The sequence below is a fragment of the Mauremys reevesii genome, linkage group 22 (assembly GCF_016161935.1).
Source record: "Mauremys reevesii isolate NIE-2019 linkage group 22, ASM1616193v1, whole genome shotgun sequence".
In the NCBI taxonomy this organism is placed as follows: Eukaryota; Metazoa; Chordata; order Testudines; family Geoemydidae; genus Mauremys; species Mauremys reevesii.
In genome coordinates, this window is record NC_052644.1 from 23,283,735 (window position 1) to 23,302,929 (window position 19,195).

General features: G+C 59.9%; 2 protein-coding genes across 3 annotated transcripts; both read right to left on the reverse strand.

Annotated features, from left to right (window-relative positions):
• Window positions 1-206: 206 nt before the first annotated feature.
• SUV39H1 (suppressor of variegation 3-9 homolog 1) lies at window positions 207-7,547 on the reverse strand. 2 transcript variants are annotated; one of them, XM_039510393.1, is made up of 6 exons: window positions 7,391-7,546; window positions 5,834-5,979; window positions 3,777-4,445; window positions 3,226-3,372; window positions 775-904; window positions 405-682 (listed from the first exon to the last, which is right to left on the reverse strand). In XM_039510393.1, exons 1-6 carry the CDS (start codon window positions 7,530-7,532, stop codon window positions 546-548), a joined length of 1,371 nt encoding a protein of 456 aa, XP_039366327.1. In that variant the 5' UTR covers window positions 7,533-7,546; the 3' UTR covers window positions 405-545. The 2 variants fall into 2 exon arrangements, with proteins under 2 accessions (XP_039366326.1, XP_039366327.1); XM_039510392.1 differs by having other exon boundaries at window positions 207-904; window positions 7,391-7,547.
• Window positions 7,548-8,508: 961 nt separating this feature from the next.
• Window positions 8,509-16,113, reverse strand: WAS (WASP actin nucleation promoting factor). The gene is given in 13 exon segments (XM_039510412.1): window positions 8,509-9,927; window positions 10,030-10,135; window positions 10,793-10,961; window positions 10,963-11,206; window positions 11,542-11,695; window positions 13,158-13,200; window positions 13,459-13,636; window positions 13,790-13,843; window positions 13,967-14,008; window positions 14,124-14,220; window positions 14,609-14,695; window positions 14,971-15,111; window positions 15,926-16,113. Coding segments are annotated over 13 exon segments (1,485 nt in total). The 5' UTR covers window positions 16,040-16,113; the 3' UTR covers window positions 8,509-9,871.
• Between the last annotated feature and the right edge of the window lie 3,082 nt (window positions 16,114-19,195).

Consider the following 19,195-nt stretch of genomic DNA (forward strand, 5'->3'; position numbering starts at 1 on the left):
CTCCAGCCATTATAACCACAGGGCACTGTCCCCACAAGCCAAAATAACCAGATACCACCACCAGGTGCAGAATCAAACCATCTAATTGCCTTGATCAGACATCGGCCCCACTGCCCCCCAACCCCTGCTCCCTCCCCTCCCCCCCAACCAAAAATACTTGGTAGAAAAAGTCCATTTACAAAATGCCCCAAATTCTTTTAAAAACACCCCACCCCCACCCCCTCAGCTGCTTTGCCGGTTGCATAGGGACGCAGGGTCAAGTGCGGCTTCAAGTTGAATATTCCTGGATCCCCCCAAATTGGCAGCTTCCCACAGGAGGCCGTGGCGCTCGGTACACAGTAGCCAGGGTCTTTACACAGCCTGGGAACCAACTGATTAAAATCCACAACAGCTGTTCCTATAAAACCCCCTTGACGGGAAGGGGGAAGCGGCAGGTGAGGTAAGTCCAACGGGGGAAGGGTGGGCATGGGCCCCCCTGACCCCCACCCCCGAGCCCTGCGCGGTGGTGGCCGTGGGTCCCTGACCCCCGGCAGGGCACGCAGGGGCTAGAAGAGGTACTTCCGGCAGGACTCGGCCCCGCACTTACACTCGATCCGCACCCGCTTCTTGGGGGAGCCGGCCAGGCCGCCAGCCCGGCCCAGGTTGGAGTCCATCCGTGTGCTCTCTGCGTCCACCGGGTCCACTGCGGGGGAGGAGAGAAGGCATCAGGGGGAGGATCCCACCCCAGGGCTCCCCCAAGCAGTGGGGCCAGGCACCCCCCCGGCGGGCACTCACCCTGCATGTTGTAGTCGAAGGTGAGCTCCTCCCCAGCCCGGATGTGCCGCGTGGCGAAGAGGGCGATGCGCGGCAGCCGCTCATCCAGGTTGTCGATGAACACGTTGTACACCTGCAGGTTGGGGTCGCACTGTGCCGGGGGGGGAGGGGGCAGGTGAGTGGGGCCAGGCAAAGCTGCCATAGCCCTGCCCCCTCACCCACATGCCCCCCAACTACCTCCCCCTTCCCTCACCAGCTCCCTCCTCTCTGCCCCTTGCCCAGCCCTTCTCCATGGACCCCCCAGCCAGGGTGGGGCGACTCAAACTGAAGCAATTTAAATCACCATTTTTCAGTTCTCTCCCTAGGGAAAAGCCAAGGCTCGTTGGTTGGTAACCATGAAAACATGGTAATTGGCAACTAAAAGTCGCCTTTGCCCCAAATCTGGCCCTTCTTTTCACTAACCCACAGGACTCGCTACGTTTACACACGTTTATTTAAGCAATTACATTATTTATTAATGAACTATCCAATTCAAATAGAATTAATATTAATACATTATATTGTCATTTAGAAATATCCAGAGGTAGGATAATATGATGTATTAATATTGATTAATTATATTATCATATTAACATATAGCCTAGATCTCTGCTTGGAAGGATTCGAGTTTTGTTGGTCAGTGTCGGTAAACATCAGTTTCACGCACACCCACAAACGTGATCAAAATTGAGGGTTAAGCAAAGTAAGAAAAATGCAGCTTGAAGGATATTGACTTTGAATATCTTGATGTGGTGTTTTTCTAACAGCTATAAAATTTTAACTTTTGAATCTCAGCATCTGCTATTATATAATGATCGCCTGGCCTGCCCTATTGTCTAACCCCCCATCTCTCACACACACACACAATGTCCAACAACTGAAAATTTAGATCAGGAAAAAATTATTAAAAACAAACCGATTTTGTCCATCAAAATTATAAAAAATGACTTTTGCCAAGCCTACTTATAGCATAATTAATTAATCTTAATGCATTATATCAGTGTAATTTGTTAATGTTAATATTACACTAATGCAGTGTATTAAGATGAATTATATAATATAGAAGATATATTTATTTGGATTATTAAATTTTACTTTTTTGTTACATTAGAATTTGGTGAATGACATTTCTTATTCAGGCTTTTTGGGGGGCAGGGTTTCAACTCACAGTTTGTTGAAGTTTAATTTGGATGGAAACTAATGAAAAATGCACAAAAAGATTTTAAATTGTTTTGCTTTAATTCATTCAATAAAACAACTGTAAAGTGTGCGAGATGCATACGGAAAAACAAAAGTAGAGATGATCAAAACAGGGTTTGCATTTAAAACTGAGCTACTGTTAATTCCATGAAAACTACCTTCAAATGTGCTTGATGCGTAAGAACAAAAATGAGTTTATAAAAACGGTTTTGCATTGAAAACTGACGGAGTTATTTTTCATTCATTAAATAAAACCTACCTTCAATGTGCTGGGTGTAGAAGAAGAGAAAAGTAAAGTTTATCTAAAAATGTTTGCATTTAAAACAAAGTTATTTTTAGTTGGACAAGGTGGGTGAGGTAAATATCTTTTGCTGGACCAACTTCTGTTGGTGGGAGGGACAAGTTTTTGAGCTCCCCAGAGAGCTTCTTCCGGTCTGGAGAAGGTAACCAGGGTGTTATTTTTAGTTAATTCTTAATTTATTTAATTATTTCTAATCAGTTCAATAAAAACGACCTTAAAATGCACTGGAGGCAGAAAAAGAAAAGTCGTTTCTCAAACCATGTTTTGCACTGAAAACAAAACAGGTATTTCCAATCAGTTTGATAAAACTACCTTGAACGTGCTGGATACAGAAGAAAATAGGAGGAATATCCAAACGTGCTTTGCATTTAAAATGGATTTAGTAAACAAAGGGAGCGTTCAGGGTAATTAGTGAATTTGGACTGATGGTTTCTAGTCTCCATGTCCTTCAGGATTTTAGATCTAGTAGATCTCTTCCTCTCCCACCATTTTTTAATTCAGAAACTGGAAGAGGAAACCAAGCTTTCCTGCTGTGCCAGCTCCTGATCAGTTTCTTAACTTGCAAGGGACTGGCCATTGAGCTGAGCTCCGTGAATAAACTGAACTGAAGCAAATATTCTCCCTACAAAATCCGTGAGCCGAGCCAGCGACTTCCACCAGTTCACCGCTTCAGCTTGCTTTCAGCCCTCCCCAGCGCACATGCCCGGCTGTCTAGTGAATGTGATGTAAACAATGTCCATAGATTCTCATAAACTGGGGGCCTTTACATACGTTGTCAGCGTTTCAAACTTTGTTTTAAATCATTTTTTCTTCAAAGCCTATTTAATTTACATTAAAAAAATCAGGGGGAGAGGTATATTTTTATCTGTTTTTCAATCACTGATTTTTATCCACCCCCAGCCCCACGCTTCCCCGTGGGCCCCCCCACTCACGCTGTGATTTACGAAGTGTGAGATGTTGCCGTAGTAGGCAGCGTCCACTGTGTAAACATCCTCCACGTAGTCCAGATCAAAGAGGTAGGTAGCACCCTGGCGGTCGTAGATCTGCCCTCGTCGCTCCGCCTCTTCTGATGTGATGATCTGGGGCGGACGGGATGGGATCATGCCAGGAGCACGGCACTGGGGGACTCTGTGTAGCTGTTCCCCAGCCGCCCCGCCCCAGAGGTGGCTGTATCTCAGCACTGGGGAAGCATCCCCATCCGGCTGCTGGCTCGCCCCAGCAGTGGCTGCATCTCAGCACCAGGCGAACCATCCCCATATGACACTGTGTACGGCTGTTCCCCAGCTGCCCTGCCCCAGAGGTGGCTGCATCTCAGCGCCAGGCAAGCCCCGCTCCCTCCATGAGGTTACGTGTGGCTGTTCCCCAGCTGCCCCGCCCCAGAGGTAGCTGCATCTCAGCACCAGGCGAGCCATCCCCATATGACACTCTGTGTGGCTGCTCCCCAGCTGCCCTGCCCCAGAGGTGGTCGCCTGGCACTCCGTACCTCTCCCACATACTCCATGACGAAGCTGTTCTTGCGGATCTTCTCCAGGGTGCGCACACCCCAGCCGCGCCCGTTGGCGGTCCGGAAGATGCACAGATCGTAGCGGATGCCCCGCTGCACCACGCGGTTGGAGCACTCGGCCCCGCAGCGGCAGCGGGCGTTGCACTCGTAGATGGGCAGCCCCGCCCGGATGCGCACCTGGCCCAGCTCGTTGTAGGCGAACTTGTGGCGGGAGGCGCCGGGGCAGCAGCAGCCGCCAGCTGCCTCCGCCAGGCAGTCACGGCACTCGCAGCCCACCGCCACCTGGGTGAGGGAGATGCCCTCACCCACCTTGTATTCATTGATGTAGACAAAGTCCCGGGGTGGCCCATCGAGATCCACCTCATTCTCCACCACGATGCGCCCCTTGTGGTTGCGCTTGGCGTTCAGCTGGCGCTCCCAGCGCCACAGGGCCCGCCGCTGCTTGGCTTTCTGCACCACGTAGTTCGCCACGCCCTGGTCCAGCCAGCGGGCGTTTTTCTTGGGCTTGCCGTCCCGCCGGATCCAGGCCTGCTCCAGGTCCTTGTGGAACTGCTTCAGCAGGCCCACGCAGCGCAGGTTCTTCCGCGGCTCCCAGGTGTTCTCCGACTCCGGGTAGCCACGCCACTTCACCAGGTAGAACTCCTCCTCCTGCCACCAGAACCCGCCGGTCAGCGGGCATAGCCACGCCCCCTCCCAGAGACGGGACCCAGGAGTCCGGGCTCCCAGACACCTCCCCGCCCCATCCCCTCTGTGACCCACTAGACCTCCACTCCCCTCCCAGAGCCAGGGATAGAACCCAGGAGTCCTGGATGGCTTTCACTGGGTCATCCCCACTCTTGTACCCACCACACTCCTCTGCCCGGTTGTTTATGCCACAGGCCCTGTTTCTGAGCCCACCCCGGGGAGGCCGGTGTGGAGCAGGGTATCCCTACACAGCCAGAATCAGTCTTAGGCGAAGTCATGTGTTTGGAGGTGCCAGAGGGGGCCTGGTGCGAGAAGGGTGCTGGGGGAGGAGATCAGGTTAGAGCACCAGTGGGGAGGGGGGTGCCAGGCAGAGAGGACCAGGATGGGGGGCACCAGGGAGAGGAGATTGGGGCTGTGTGAGAAATTGGGGGTGAGGGCAGGGGGGATCCTGGCTGGGCAGGGAGAAATTGGAGGCCACGGGGGAGAATCTGGGCTGTGGGGGGATCGGAGGCGGGAGTTTCCAGATTACAGTGGGGGGACCCAGAATATAGGTGGTGGTGGGGAGGAATCTGGGCTGCAGGTGAGGAATTGGAGGCAGGGGGATCTGAGCTGCAAGGGGGAATGGGATCCGGGCTGTGGAGGAAATTGGAGGCGGGAGGCTGCAGGGGGGAATTGGAAGCCGGGGGATCCGGGGGCTGAAACGGGAGGCAGGGGTTTCTGGGCTGAAGGCGGGGGGCTGGGCTTGGCTGCAGGGTGAATTGGAGGTGGAGGGGAATTGGAGGCAGGGGTTTCTGGGCCGCAGGGGGGACCCGGACCGAAGGGGTATTGGAGGTGGGGGTTTCCCAGCTGCGAGGGGGGCTGGGCTGCAGTGGGAATTGGAGGCAGGAGGGTCCAGGCTGCAGGGGGGAATTGGAGGCAGGGGTTTCTGGGCTGCAGGGGATCCGGGCCAAAATAGGGGCGGGGCGGGGCTGGGCTGCAGTGGGAATTGGAGGCTGGGAGGTCCGGGCTGCAGGGGGAAAAGGAGGCAGGGGATCCGGGCCAAGGGGGACGACTGGGCTGCAGTGGGAATTGGAGGCAAGGGCTGCGGGGGGGAATTGGAGGTGGGGGGGAATTGGAGGCAGAGGTTTCTGGGCCGCAGGGGGACCAGGGCCAAAGGGGTACTGGACATGGGGGTTTCCCAGCTGCAGGGGCGGGGTCCGGGCCAAAGGGTGGGGTCTGGGCTGCGGGGGGGAATTGGAGACGGGGGTTTCTGGGCCGCAAGGGGACCAGGGCCAAAGGGGTACTGGACATGGGGGTTTCCCAGCTGCGGGGGGATCCTGGGAGGGATCGGGGTGGCAGGCTGGCACACTCACCCGCACTCTCTTGTAGTCACACAGGAACTCCACCTCGAAGTGGCTGAGGTTCCTGCGGGTGATGCCCAGCGAGGGGCAGCGAACCCTCTCCAGCCGACACAGGTCCTGCAGCTGGGACCATGAGGACTTGCAGCACACGGCACAGCCTGCGGGCACACGGGGCAGCGTTAGGGGGCTGGCACCAGCCGGGCAGCGAGGGGAGGGACCCCAGGGAAGGGGGGGAATCACTGTGTGTTGGGGGGAGCCCAGGGCTCAGCTAGCGGGGGCTGCAGGTTGGGAGTGAGGGGCACCAGCAGAGCTGTGACATCAGAAAGGGCCAAAGTGCAAGGGGAGGACCTGGGGTCACAGCTGTGAGGGGGGGTCACCGTGTCAGGGCATCAGAGGGAGGATAGCAGGGAGTGTTGGGGGGCTGCAGGGAGATTGGCTTGAGTGTATGAGGGGGGGTCACACTGCATTGAAGATTTCACCAGAGGGTACTGGGAAGTCACCCCACATCGGGGGACTGGTGAGCCTAGGGGCGGGGGGGTCAGCCCGAGCACATGTAGGGGGAATGGCTCACCCCTTGTCCAGGGGCTGCCCCTCATCCGGAGGTTGGCATGAGCATGTGGTTGGCATGAGCGTACAGGGAGAGGTCACCATGTCTAGGGAGGATTGCCGTGAGCATCCGGGGGAGGTCACCCTACGTCCCGGGGGTTGGCGGGAGTGTCTGGGGGATTGGCACGAGCATCTGGGGGGGTTACCCTGCGTCGGGTGGTTGGCATGAGCATATGGGGGGGTCACCCCATGTCAGAGGGTTGGCATGAGCATCCAGGGGGGTTCACCCTGCGTCGGGGGCTTGGCTTGGGCATACAGGAGAGGTCAATCTGCGTCAGGGGGGTCACCCCATATCAGGGGGGTTAGCGCGAGCATACTCGGGGATCACCCCACATACAGAGAGTTGGCGTGGGCGTACGGGGTGTTCACCCCATGTCAGAGGGTTGACATGAGCATCGGGGGGGCTCACCCTGCGTCGGGGGCTTGGCGTGAGCATACTCAGGGTCACCCCCATGTCAGGGGGGTCAGTGTGGGCATACAGGGGGCTCACCCCACACACGTGGGTTGGCAAGGGTGTACGGGGGGGTCACCCCACATACGGGGGGGGGTTGGTGTGGGGGTAGGGGCGGGGTCAATGCCAGCCTACAAAGGGGAGGTGCTCTGTGCCAGTGGGGTGGGGGCACCCTGGGGGAATCTGTGGCACCCTCAGGGTCACGTGCGCCCTCCCCCCACCAGCGGGGGCAGCGCCTCTCCCCTCCCCCACTCCGCCCTGCCCCGTTTCCCGCCCTGCGCGCGAGGGCAGCCCCCTGAACATTCCACTGGCGCGCTCTCAACCGGCCCCCCCCTTCCTTAACGGTCGCTTCTGCTGCCGCCTCGCGCGCCGGGAAGGGGGGGGGAGGGGGAAGAACTAGCTCCGCGCTCGCGCCGCTCCTCATAGTAGCCACCCCCCGCCCAGACGCCTCTCCCGCCGCGCGCCCAGCCCGGCCTCGCGCCACGCTCCGCGCGCCGGCTTCCCTCGCTCACCTTTTAAATTTTCCGCCATCTTTTTTTTTTTTTCCCCTCCAGCCACTGGGGCCGCCCGAAACTTTTTCTCCCAGGGGGCGTGGCCAGAGGGGTGGGGGGGAGAGCGACGCTCCCCGCCGCTCCCCGCCGCGGCCGTTCCCATTGAGCGCCCGGCCTGATTGACGCGTCCCGCCAGCCAATTGGCGCCGGGGGCGCCGGCCGCGGGCGTCATTTGCATCTCCCAGAGTGCTGCGCGCCGCCGTGCGACCGCAAGAGTCGCGGAAATGGCTCACAAGGCACCAAATTAACTCGTTTCAGCCCAGTCTGCCCCACAAGCCGCCTCGTGGCTTAGTTGAGGGGGCTTTCTGGCGCCATACTAGGTGGCGGGGCGGCCAAAGGACCCTCACCCTAACCTGGAAGTGCCACCTCAGCCTAAAACAATATGTAGCCCCTCTTTCCCCCCCATAATTCTGCTTTCCCATCAATGAACACCCCTGCTTTGCCCTTTCCTCTTGGTCTGGCACCAGAGTCACTGCCTGGCTCTAATGGCAAGGCCAGGGGACGGGATGGCCTCACCCAGTTGCCAGCATCAATGCTGCATGGGGGAGGGTGGCGTCACCCAGGTGCCAACGTCAAGGTTGGGAGGGTTAGCGTCACCCAGACGCCAAGGTCAATGCCTGTAGGGTTGGCATCACCTAGGTATCAATGGCAAGGCACAGAAGGATGGTGTCACCTAGGTACCAATGCCAAGGCCACGGGAAGGGGTGTGAAACTCAGACGCCAGTGACAAAACACAAAAGCCCCCTTGGAAACTGAGGGTCCAAGAGTTTGGATCCTTGGTTGGCACTGTGAATTGTTTTACTGACACGGGAAAGGAAAGGACTGGTTGGGGGGGTCACGCTCCCTGGCCTCCCAGCTGGTTTTATTGGGGTGGGGCACGAGGCCTGGTATACCTAGAGAGGAAAGGCCTTGGCCCCCCCATTCCCTTGCCCCTCGGAGCCAGCCATTCCACTGCCCTGGGGCCGAATGGGAGCCAGCAATCCCTGGCGAGGAAAGGCTCATGTGTCCCATTCCCCAATTCTGTGCCCCAGAGCAAATCCCCTGGCTGTTAGGATCGCTGCCATGAAAGCGACCAGAGAAACAGTTGATAATGTTGTTTAATAAAGAGCAGAGGCGTAACAATCACTTTGACTGGCTCAGTCTGTGGTGGGCTAACGTTCATTAAAGAGGCAAGAGAGCGTTGTCCAACTCCATCTTGCTTGTCCTGTTTGGAGCTGCAGCGAGACCCTTCAGAGTAAAGCAACGGGAACATAAAACCCCATTAAACAAATCGAAATTCACAGGCTTGGAAAGATTCACTTTAGATCAGTAAATTCTGGTCGATGTCCATTTCCCCGCACACACAAACCCAGAAAAAGCATTTCCATTAATAACTGTCAAAACAGAGAGTGAGGCAAAGTAAAAAAATTGCTACTTGAGACCATGAGGCTAGTGACTTCGTCTATCTTGAAGCGACTTTGTGTTTTAAAGCTTTCGCTTTTTGAACTCAACCTCTGCAGTCATGAAATAATTATTCCCTGACATCCCTGCACCCGCATCATTTCCCCGCCTTCAAAATAAACAGTGATACGAGCCATCAACATTATTGAAAAATAAAAGCTGAATTCTGCTCCGTCGAAATGATCCAAAAACAAATAAAAATCCGTTTTTGCCAAGTCTTGAGAGGAATAAGCCATAACTCACGAGCAAGTTCTATATTGCAGGTGACGCCGCTGCCATTATAACAAGACGTTAGTCTAGAGTGGCTGCTCGTCTACGCTCAAAATTGAGATCAACCTAGCTACGGCGCTCAGGGGTGTGCAAAATTCACTCCCCAGAGGACCATCGTCAAGCCAACCTAACGCACAGGTGTAGACACAACTAAGAATTCTTCTGTCAACCTAGCTACCAGCAAGATGGATCAGCTACAGACCCCTTGCATTGCCGTTGAAAGTGCCTACACTAAATCTTCTGTAGCTGGGCCACCAGAGCACATGTGGCGTAGACACGGCCTCAGGTCAAGCGTTCTGGCTTCCAGTCCTGTCACTCAGACATTGACCCAAACCAATGGGTTTAATCCGCCCCAAAATCTGCGCTGATGACCCACGCCAAGTTCTTGAGCCCCACATCGCCAGCTTGGTTCCAACTTGGCTTGTTTTTTCAATCGGGCTGAGATCAAAGCATGAAGCCAAATTGGAAGGAGATCGGTTGGGTTGTTTGTGATGCCAAAGAGGTCAGTGGAGACCAGGGTATTGCCAAGCCCTGGGTTTCAAGGGGTGATGGGAGCAGATAGGGGAAGCTGGGGGCTTGGGGAGGGGAATTCTGGGTAAAAGATGGGGCAGCAGGTCAAGCGGAGAGCTGTCTTTATTGCAGAGGGGCCAGGTGGGCTGGGGGATCACCCAGGGGAGTGGGGCACAGTGCCCAGCACACAAGGGGGGGAGCTTTTCTTGCTGGGGACGGAGCTCAGTCATCCCATTCGTCATCGTCCTCCTCGTCCCCGCCGTTGTCCTCGCCTTCGTCTGCGGGAGGAAGAGGAGGGTGAGTGGCGGAGGGGGCAGGGGGTGGGGGAGGAGGGGCATGGCACCCACCCCCCGCTGCCGAGGCGGGATGGGGCGACTCACCCGAGGAGTGAATCACTTTGCTCCGCTTCTGCATGACGTGCATGAGCGCCCCCACCAGGCCCTCGGAGCTCTGCGGGGGCGGCGGGGAGTCCAGCATCTCGGGGGTCTGCAATGCAGGGAGGGGTCAGGACCCATAGCATCCATCCCCTGCACCCACCCACCCCCTGGCATGACCAGACCCCCTGCGCCCATCCACACCCTGGCACCACCAGAGCCCCCAGTCCAGACCCCCTGCGCCCGCCCACCCCCCTGGCACCACCAGAGCCCCCAGCCCAGGCCCCCTGCGCCTACCCACCCCCACGGCACCACTAGGGCCCCTGGCCCGGACCCCCTGCACCCATGCACCCCCTGGCACCGCCAGAGCCCCCCGCCCCGGCCCCCCGTGCCCGCCCACCCCCCTGGCACCGCCAGCCCCCCCACCCCAGCCCCCCCGCGCACCCCCCCCCCCCCGGCGCCACCAGGGCCCCTGGCCCGGACCCCCTGTGCCCACCAGAGCCCACTCCCTCCACCCTCACCCGCAAAGCCAGCTCTAACTCCCCTCGTAGCCCCACCCAGCCAGCCGCCCCCTCCCCATCCCTGCTCCCCTCAGTCACCCCCTCCATGCCCCACACCTGCCCCCAACTCCCCTAGCCCCATATCTCTCCCTTCCCCACCCTGTCCCCCCTCCCTTCCCCCACTTCCTCCATCTCTGCCCCGCCACTCAGCCCCCATCTCCCCTACAACCTTCCCCCAACCGCACCCCCTCATCTGCCCCACAGCTCACCTTGGTGAGCTGGATGCCTTGGCGGATCTGGTCCAGCAGGGCCCCACGCCCAGTTGTGGGGGGAGCGGGCTGGCTCCCTGGGGAGCTGACCCCCCCGGAAGGAAGTGGGGAGGGGACAAGGCCCTGAAGAGACTGGGGCGGAGGGGGTGGTGGAGGAGGTGGGGGTGGGTGCTGCCCCAGCAGCAGGCGGAGGGGGCGGACCAGACCGGGAGGCAGAGGGAAGGGGCCCACGAGGGGGGGGCTGATGCCCCCTGGGAGGCTGGGAGGGAAGAGGCCCCCTATTTGGCATAGATGAGGGGGGTGGGGGGCCGCCTGGGATCGGGGGCAACGGGCCAGACCTGCCCCTCGCTGAGGAAGGGGGTGGGGGAGGGAGGGGCCCGGACCGGGTCATGGGGGGCGGGGGTGGTGCTGGGCCTGTGGGGAGAAATGAACTGCAATTAAAGCCCAGCCTGTAACGAGGTTCTTTCCCCCGCGGCCCCCTGAAGATCCCAAAGCGCCACATGGGGAGGCTTGCCCGGGACTGAGATGCAGCCACCTCTGGGGCAGAGCAGCTGGGGAACAACCGCACATAACACCGCACGGGGACGGCTCGCCCAGCGCTGAGATGCAGCCACCTCTGGGGATGGTGACTGGGGAACAGCCGCACATAACACCGCACGGGGACGGCTTGCCCGGGACTGAGATGCAGCCACCTCTGGGGATGGGGACTGGGGAACAGCCACACAGAATGCCGCACGGGGAGAGCTCACCCTGGCGTCTCAGCTCCTCCTTCACAGCCTCCAGCCCGCCCTGGCCTTCGATGAAATCGTAGATGAGTTTGGAGGTCTCGGCGTCGGTCAGCTGAGCCTCGCTGATCCCGGCCTGGGAGAAGAGCGTCTTCAGGTCGGGGTCCAGGTTATTCACCTAGGAGAGACGGATGGAGGAAGGCGGCTCAATCCTCGGGCAAACGCCCCCAAGTTCACCCCCGCCCCCCGCCCCCAGCTGCAGGTACCCAGATGGACAGAGCAGCAAGGCGTCAACCCCTGAAATCTGGGGATGGGGGATTTATGGATCATGCCTTAAATTAGCCCCCCCCAGCAGCCTCGGGGGACCCCCTAATACTGACCCCCTAAAACGCTAAACCACTGGGCAGAGCAAGCAGCTGGGAGATGTTCCTGGAGGGATCCAATTGGGAGGTGATGTCAGCTGCCCCACCCCAGAGCTGGCTGCATCTCAGCACCAGGGGAGCCTTCCCCGTGTGCCATTATATGGGGCTGTTCCCAGCCACCCTGCCCCAGAGCTGGCTGCATCTCGGCGCCAGGCGAGCCTTCCCCGTGTGCCATTGTATGGGGCTGTTCCCAGCCACCCCGCCCCAGAGCTGGCTGCATCTCGGCGCCAGGTGAGCCTTCCCCGTGTGCCATTGTATGGGGCTGTTCCCAGCCGTCCCGCCCCAGAAGTGGCTGCATTCAGAAGTGGCTGAGATCAGTGTCATGCGACACATCCTCTTGCAGGGTCTCATGCCCAGATTATTGGGCCGCTGCCTTTGAGGGCTGGAAAAAAAAAAGCCCTGGGCCGTCCAAAGCCCGTGAAACTGGCTGCCTGGGCCAGCCGCAGCAAAAAAGGGACGGTCCCGGGAGAACCTGGCCCGATGGCAATCGGTTTTGCAGGCCAGATCACCGAGCCCCCAGCTGCGGCATGCCACAGGTCCTGCGTTAATTCCCAGCTGAGCCCCAAGGAGTCCGAAAAAACATCCTGGGACTAGGCCCGCGCCCTGCCCCTTGCGCCATCCAGATGCCTGCTAGCTCCGGCAGCGCCTCTGGCTGGCTGCGACTTGCCCCTTTCCTGTGGGCACGCGCCAACCTCACCACCAATAACGGTCACGCCGCCAACTCCCCGAGCAGCTTGCGGGGGGTGTGGGGGGGTAACGTGAGTTGGGAGACCAGGGTGAGTTTGGAAAAAGCTGGGGGGATGAGGGGCCACAGGGAGGCAGTATCTTGGGCAGTCCTGGCTCAAGCAAACCCCAGATTTGCCCCCATAATGCTCCATGGTGCACTGAGATGCAGCTACTTCTGGGGCGGGGCAGCTGGGGAACCGCCGCATATAACACCCCACAGAGATCGCTCACCTGACGCTAAGATGCAGCCACCTCTGGGGCAGGACAGCCGAGGAACAGCCGCACCCACCAACTGACGCCCACTCACACCCCACATCATGCCTGGTAGCCACAAGCATGAGTGAAACCCGCCCTCCCCCCCCCCCATACACAGACACTGCTAATGCCGAAGCTTTACCCCACGGCCTGTCCTTGGCCCCCTTCCCAGCCCCTCCGATCCCTGGGACCACAGGGTCAGCCCCCCGCCATGCCCCTGTCTCTGAAGCTACATACGTCAAAGCCGGTGTTGGGGTCCCATCCGACGTGGGTGACATGCCTGGAAGGAGAACAAAGATTAGCCAGTTCTAGAGGGGCCAGGCCCCGTGACCCATTCCCTGGCCCACTGATGCCAGCCAACCCCTGCCCTGGGGCCAGATGGGAGCCAGTGCCCCCTAGAGGGGCCAGGCCCCGTGCTCCATTTCCTGCCCCCCCGGAGCCAGCCAGCCCCCCGCCCTGGGGCCAGATGGGAGCCAGCACCCCCTAGAGAGGCCAGGCCCCGTGCCCCATTCCCTGCCCCACTGATGCCAGCTCTCACTTGAATCCGCTTGGGGCACCAATGTCGGCCTTGGAGATCTTTTTCTTGCCCTTCTTCTTCTCGGCGGCCGTGGGCACCGGCAGCCCCCGGTACCGGGACGAGGTGATGTCCGGGTTCTGGATGTCCATCGTCACCAGGTTCAAGGAGCCAGAGGGGGAATTCGGCTGTTTGCTGGGACCTGCGGGGGGAGCGAGATGGGGCTGTGGGGAGCAGGGTGGGGGGCTGGGCAGGGGGCGCTCTCCCCTGGCAGTCAGGGCCGGGCACTCGGGGGCACCATGGGGCAGAGGTGCTGAATTCGCCCTTTCAAGACCCCCACCTCCGAGCCACTTACCATTCATGTCTCCCCCGGGCATCGGGGATCGGGGCAGCGTCGATGCCCGTCGCTCTAAAGGAGGCAAAAAGAGCCGCGGTTAGACCCACGTCACCAGCCCCCTACCCCCAGTGGGGTCTACCCCTAACCTGCCCCTCCCCCCCATTGCAAAGGACAGTGGGATAGAGGGGGACTCACCTTCATTGACCGGGGGAGGTGGCGGGGGGAGCTGCCGTTTCTCTGAGGAAAGAGGAGAACATGCACTGTGATGCTGGCAGGCTCAGGGGGGCGGGGAACGGGGCTGGGGCCTGTCCCCTCTAGGGGGCGCCGGCCGGCTCCCCACCCCTCCACGTACCCATCCTCTGATGTCGCTTCTGGACCTTCTCCTCCACCAGCGCGTAGAAGTCGCGGGCCTCAGCCTCGTCCGCAAAGTTCAGCCCGGCCTGGCATTCCTGAAAGCAAAAGGCACCTCACTGGTCCTGGGGGGGAGGGGCACACTCCCCTCCCAGAGCCGGGAGAGAACCCAGGAGTCCTGGCTCCCTCCCCCGCTCTAACCACCAGACCCCACTCCCCTCCCAGAGCTGGCAGAGAACCCAGGAGTCCTGGCTCCCAGCCCCGCCTGCTCTAACCCAATAGCCCCCCACTCCCCTCCCGGAGCCAGGAGAGAACCCAGGCATCCGGGTTCCCAGGTTTACTTCTTGTTGGTAGCCCTCAATTTTCTCCTTCTTTTCACCCCCCATCTCTGAAGTGTTGTCTCCGGGGGCAGGCCTATGTCTGGAAGCCCCGCCCCACTGAACACCCCCACCCCCCCCCCCGGCCCTCTCTGGGGCAGATACTCACGTCCCCGGGGAAGGTGTGGAAATAGGGGGTGACGGCGGAATAGACCAGCTGGCTGGAGAGCTCCAGCTCCCATGTCAGCCTTCTCTCCTGCAAGAGAAAGGGGAAACCCGGTTAACGCCCCGCCAGCAGGGGGCGCTGGGAGCCAGGACGCCTGGGTTCTCTGCCCAGCTCTGGGAGGGGAGCGGGAGCTGGTGGTTAGATCGGGGGGGCTGAGAGCCAGGACTCCTGGGTTCTCTGCCGGCTCTGGGAGGGGAGTGGGGGCTGGTGGTTAGATCGGGGGGGGGCTGGGAGCCAGGACTCCTGGGTTCCCCCCCAGGGCTGGCAAGGGCTGGGGAGCCGCAGGCGGGAGGGCAGAGGCTCACCTTGAGGTCGAAGAGGCGGATGAAGTAGGAGCGCCGGGGATTGTCCTTCACCAGGCACAGGACCCCGCAGCCCTGCTTGCCCCAGACCTGGCTGTTGGGGGGCAAGGCCTGGTACAGCTGGGCCACCGACGTGGCCAGGGTCTGGCACAGAGACAACCGAGTTACAGAGCGATCGCGCCTGAGATGCAGCCAGCTCTGGGGCGGCTGGGGAACAGCCACACACAACGCCGCCGGCGGGAGGGCTCGCCCGGCCCTGCGCTTGGGCTGCCAGTTCCTGTCTTGGTTTCCGATGTTGGCCGAGGCTCCGGGCTCCCCAGCGTCACCGCGCCGGGGCCCCCGTCAGCACCGCTCACCCCACTTCCTCCTGAGCGGAGGGGGAGGGATGCAGCAACGAAGGTGCCCCTCACTCCTGACCCGCAGCCCCCTGCTAGCCCAGCCCTGCATCCCCAAGCCCTGACGGTGCCCCTCACTCCTGCCCTGCAGCCCCCTGCTAGCCCAGCCCTGGACTCCCCCAGCCCTGCCGGTGCCCCTCACTCCCGCCCGCAGCCCCCTGCTAGCCCAGCCCTGCAGCCCCAAGCCCTGACGGTGCCCCTCACTCCTGCCCTGCAGCCCCTGCTCGCCCAGCCCTGGGCCCCCCCCAGCTCTTCCAGTGCCCCCCACTTCCAACCCACAGCTCCCTGCTAGCCCAGCCCTGCCTCCCCAAGCCCTGATGGTGCCCCTCACTCCCACCCCGCAGCCCCTGCTCGCCCAGCCCTGGGCTCCCTCCAGCCCTGCCGGTGCCCCTCACTCCCAACCTGCAGCCCTGGGCTCCCCACCCTCAGATCTGCCAGTCCCCCTCATGCCCACCCTGCAGCCCCCTTACTCGCCCAGCCCTGGGGTACCCAGCTCTGCAGGTGCCCCCCACTCCCAACCCGCAGCCCCCTGGTGTCTGCACCCTCTGGGCCTCACGCCTCACCGTGCATTTCCGGCCCAGGAGCTCAAACACCTGCTGGTTTTCATGATCCAGGAGGAGATGGGAGGGGACGTTCTCCTGCTGCCCTCGCGCCCCTGACCTGGACCCCCGGCTCATGCTGGCTCCAGCCCCCGGCAGGTTCTCGGGGTCTCTCCCCTCCCTGATCTCGCCCCAGGGAACTTCCGCGTTGCGGGGACTTTTTTCAACAGGAAGCGCAGAAAAAACCACCGACCAACACTGAGCGCCCGGGGCCTGGGGAAGTTGGGCTCTGCGAATGGCCCCAGCCAGGGCTGGGAGTGAGGGGCACCGGCAGAGCTGGGGGGCGGGGGGGAAACCCGGCGACGGTTGGGGCCGGCCTGCCTCTCTGAGCAATGGGCTCAGGCTCTCGGCAAACTCAGGCAACGTTGTGTCCGCCTGGCACCCGGTTTGTGCTTCCTATGCAGCTGTTTGGGAGTGTGTGGGGGGCATTTTCTGAGTCTGACGCACCTTCGGGATTGTGGGGGACCCCCCCCGGCAAGTCACAGGAGGGCAGCCTAGCTGTGCTGTGGTAGGGGGGCTGGTTCCAGCTGCCTCTCTATGGTGGGTAATGCACCGCTAGGGCCCTTCCCCACAACCCCCTCCTCCTTAACCCCCCTCCTCCACACTCACCCCCCAACTTCCCTCCCTTGCCTCCTCCATCTCCCCCTGACCTCCTCCCCCCATAACCCCCTCCCCTCGTAGACCCCCCCTTCCCTCCGACCCACACACACAGACGACTCAGGCGGGGGGGAAAGTCCGGTTGCTATTTATTGAAACCCAGAGCTACCATACAAAAGCCACCGGCTCCCTGCATCGCTTTCACCTTGCGCTGCCCTTCCCCACAGCATCATCCCCCCCCAGCCATGGGGGTGGGGAACCCCTGCTGCAATGGGGGGGCAGGAGTGCCTTTTGGCTTTGTCCGTAGCGCTGGGAATGACGCAGGATCAGGCTGGACGTGCCGCTCCCACCTCAGTAAAGCCTCGTGCGTCTGGAGTCATGTGAATCCAGGCAGGATCAATGGACCGAGACGCAGACTTTAGGAGCTGGCAGGATGAGTGTTTTCAGTTGGGGGAGCCGTCCCCGGTGCGATTATCCCGTCCAGGCCAGCCTGGAATTAACCAGGCCTGGAACCCACCCACCGACCCACCCACCCGAATCTGAACCCGGGACCCTTCTACCAGCGTCCCCGAGCCCCAGGCAACGCCGGGCCCCGAAAAGGAAACCCGACGGTTTGGAAAACGTCCTGAGAGTTAGTAAGGGGGGAAAGCCAAATTTTCGGACCCTCAGATGGGGGCAAAAATCCCACTTTCCAAAATGGTCTTTTTCTTGTTTCTCCTTCCGGGAAAGGACATTTTTTGGGGGTGGCAGCGTTGTCTGGACAGGACACGTCTCTTTTACTGGCCCGACTCCCAGAGGAAGGACAGGAGCTCTGCAGAAGTTCAGAAACGTGTCTCTTTCCCCAGCTGTCGGCCCAATGAAAGAGATCAGTCGCTCTAAGCTGGTTGCATGGTCGCCCAATTTTTTGGGGGTGTGTGTGCGTGCGTTGGGGGGGAGGTTCCCCGGCCGGCTCGCAAAATGTCAGTTTTCTTCGGCTCCGGGCCAGACCTGGAACCGGAGGATTCTGATGGATCCGGCGCAGCGCGGTAGCTTTAGTTGTGCCAAGCCCGGGTTTGTTTATCATGGCAGCCAATTTCCCCCGCTGGCAAAACAAAAGCCATGGGGGGGGCCTTCCTCCCTCTTTTCCAAAAAGTCAGAACATGGGGTGTGTGAGAGGGGGGGGGCGTATTTTTGTTTGAAACAGGGAGAATTCCCCGTTTGAGAGGTTTGTATTTTGAGCGGGGTCGGGGAGGAGCCTGAAAATGTTTGTTTCTTCCTCAAATGCTTCCTTCCAAAATGAAAGCCCAAATTACGCCTGTAGAAAGGGAGAAACCCGATCCTGGAGACAGGGCCGCCCGGGGGAGAGGGCAAGGGGGGCAATTTGCCCCGGGTCCTGCAGGGCCCCCCCACAAGAATATAGTTTTCTATAGTATTGCAACTTTTTTTTTTATGGAAGGGGCCCCCAAAATTGATTTGCCCCAGGCCCCCTGAATCCTCTGGGTGGCCCTGCCAGGAGTCCCGGCTCCCAGCTCTAACCACTAGACCCCACTCCCCTCCCAGGGCCGGGGAGAGAACCCAGGAGTCCTGGCTCCCAGCCCCCACCCCCGCCCTAACCACTAGACCCCACTCCCCCCCCAGGGCCAGGGAGAGAACCCAGGAGTCCTGATTCTCTATAGCGTCCCTTTCTGCCCATATAACTGCTGTGTCTGGGGTGGGGGGCAGAACCAGCGGGGTTGTGGTTGAATTTGGGAGGCAGGAGACGGCTACTGTGAGGCCATGGGGCTGCAGCAGAGCGGGGCGAGTTTAAGGCACTGGCTGAAGAGGCATTGAGTGCTAAGGCCGCAGTGGTGGGGGCGTCGGGACTTTTTTAGGGAGGAAATGGAGCCATCGGGGTCAGGTCTGGAGATTGCTGGAGGAAGATGTGAAGACCCCTGGGTTTTTCTAGAGCGGAGATGGAGCCAGCGGGGTGGGATCTAGAGGTTTCTGGAGGAAAACGTATAGGCATAAGGATTTTTCTAGAAGAGAGATGGTAGCGTTGAGGCAAGATCTAGAGATCTCCGGAGGAGGAAGTGGAGGTGCTGGGATTTTTCTAGAAGGGATGGGGAGGCACTGGGCCAAGGTCTAAAAGTTCCTGGAGAAGGACACAGAGACCCCAGGATTTTTCTAGAGGGGAGACAGAGGCGCCAGGGTGGGATCTAGAAATCGCTGGAGGCGGAAGCAGAGGTGTTGGGATTTTTCTAGAGGAGAGAGAGCGGGGTGGGATCTAGAGATCACTGGAGGCGGAAGCAGAGGTGTTGGGATTTTTCTAGAGGAGAGATGGCAGCACCACCAGGGTGGGATCTAGAAATCGCTGGAGGCGGAAGCAGAGGTGTTGGGATTTTTCTAGAGGAGAGAGAGCGGGGTGGGATCTAGAGATCACTGGAGGCGGAAGCAGAGGTGTTGGGATTTTTCTAGAGGAGAGAGAGCGGGGTGGGATCTAGAGATCACTGGAGGCGGAAGCAGAGGTGTTGGGATTTTTCTAGAGGAGAGACGGCAGCACCACCAGGGTGGGATCTAGAGATCACTGGAGGCGGAAGCAGAGGTGTTGGGATTTTTCTAGAGGAGAGACGGCGGCACCACCGGGGTGGGATCTAGAGATCGCTGGAGGCGGAAGCAGAG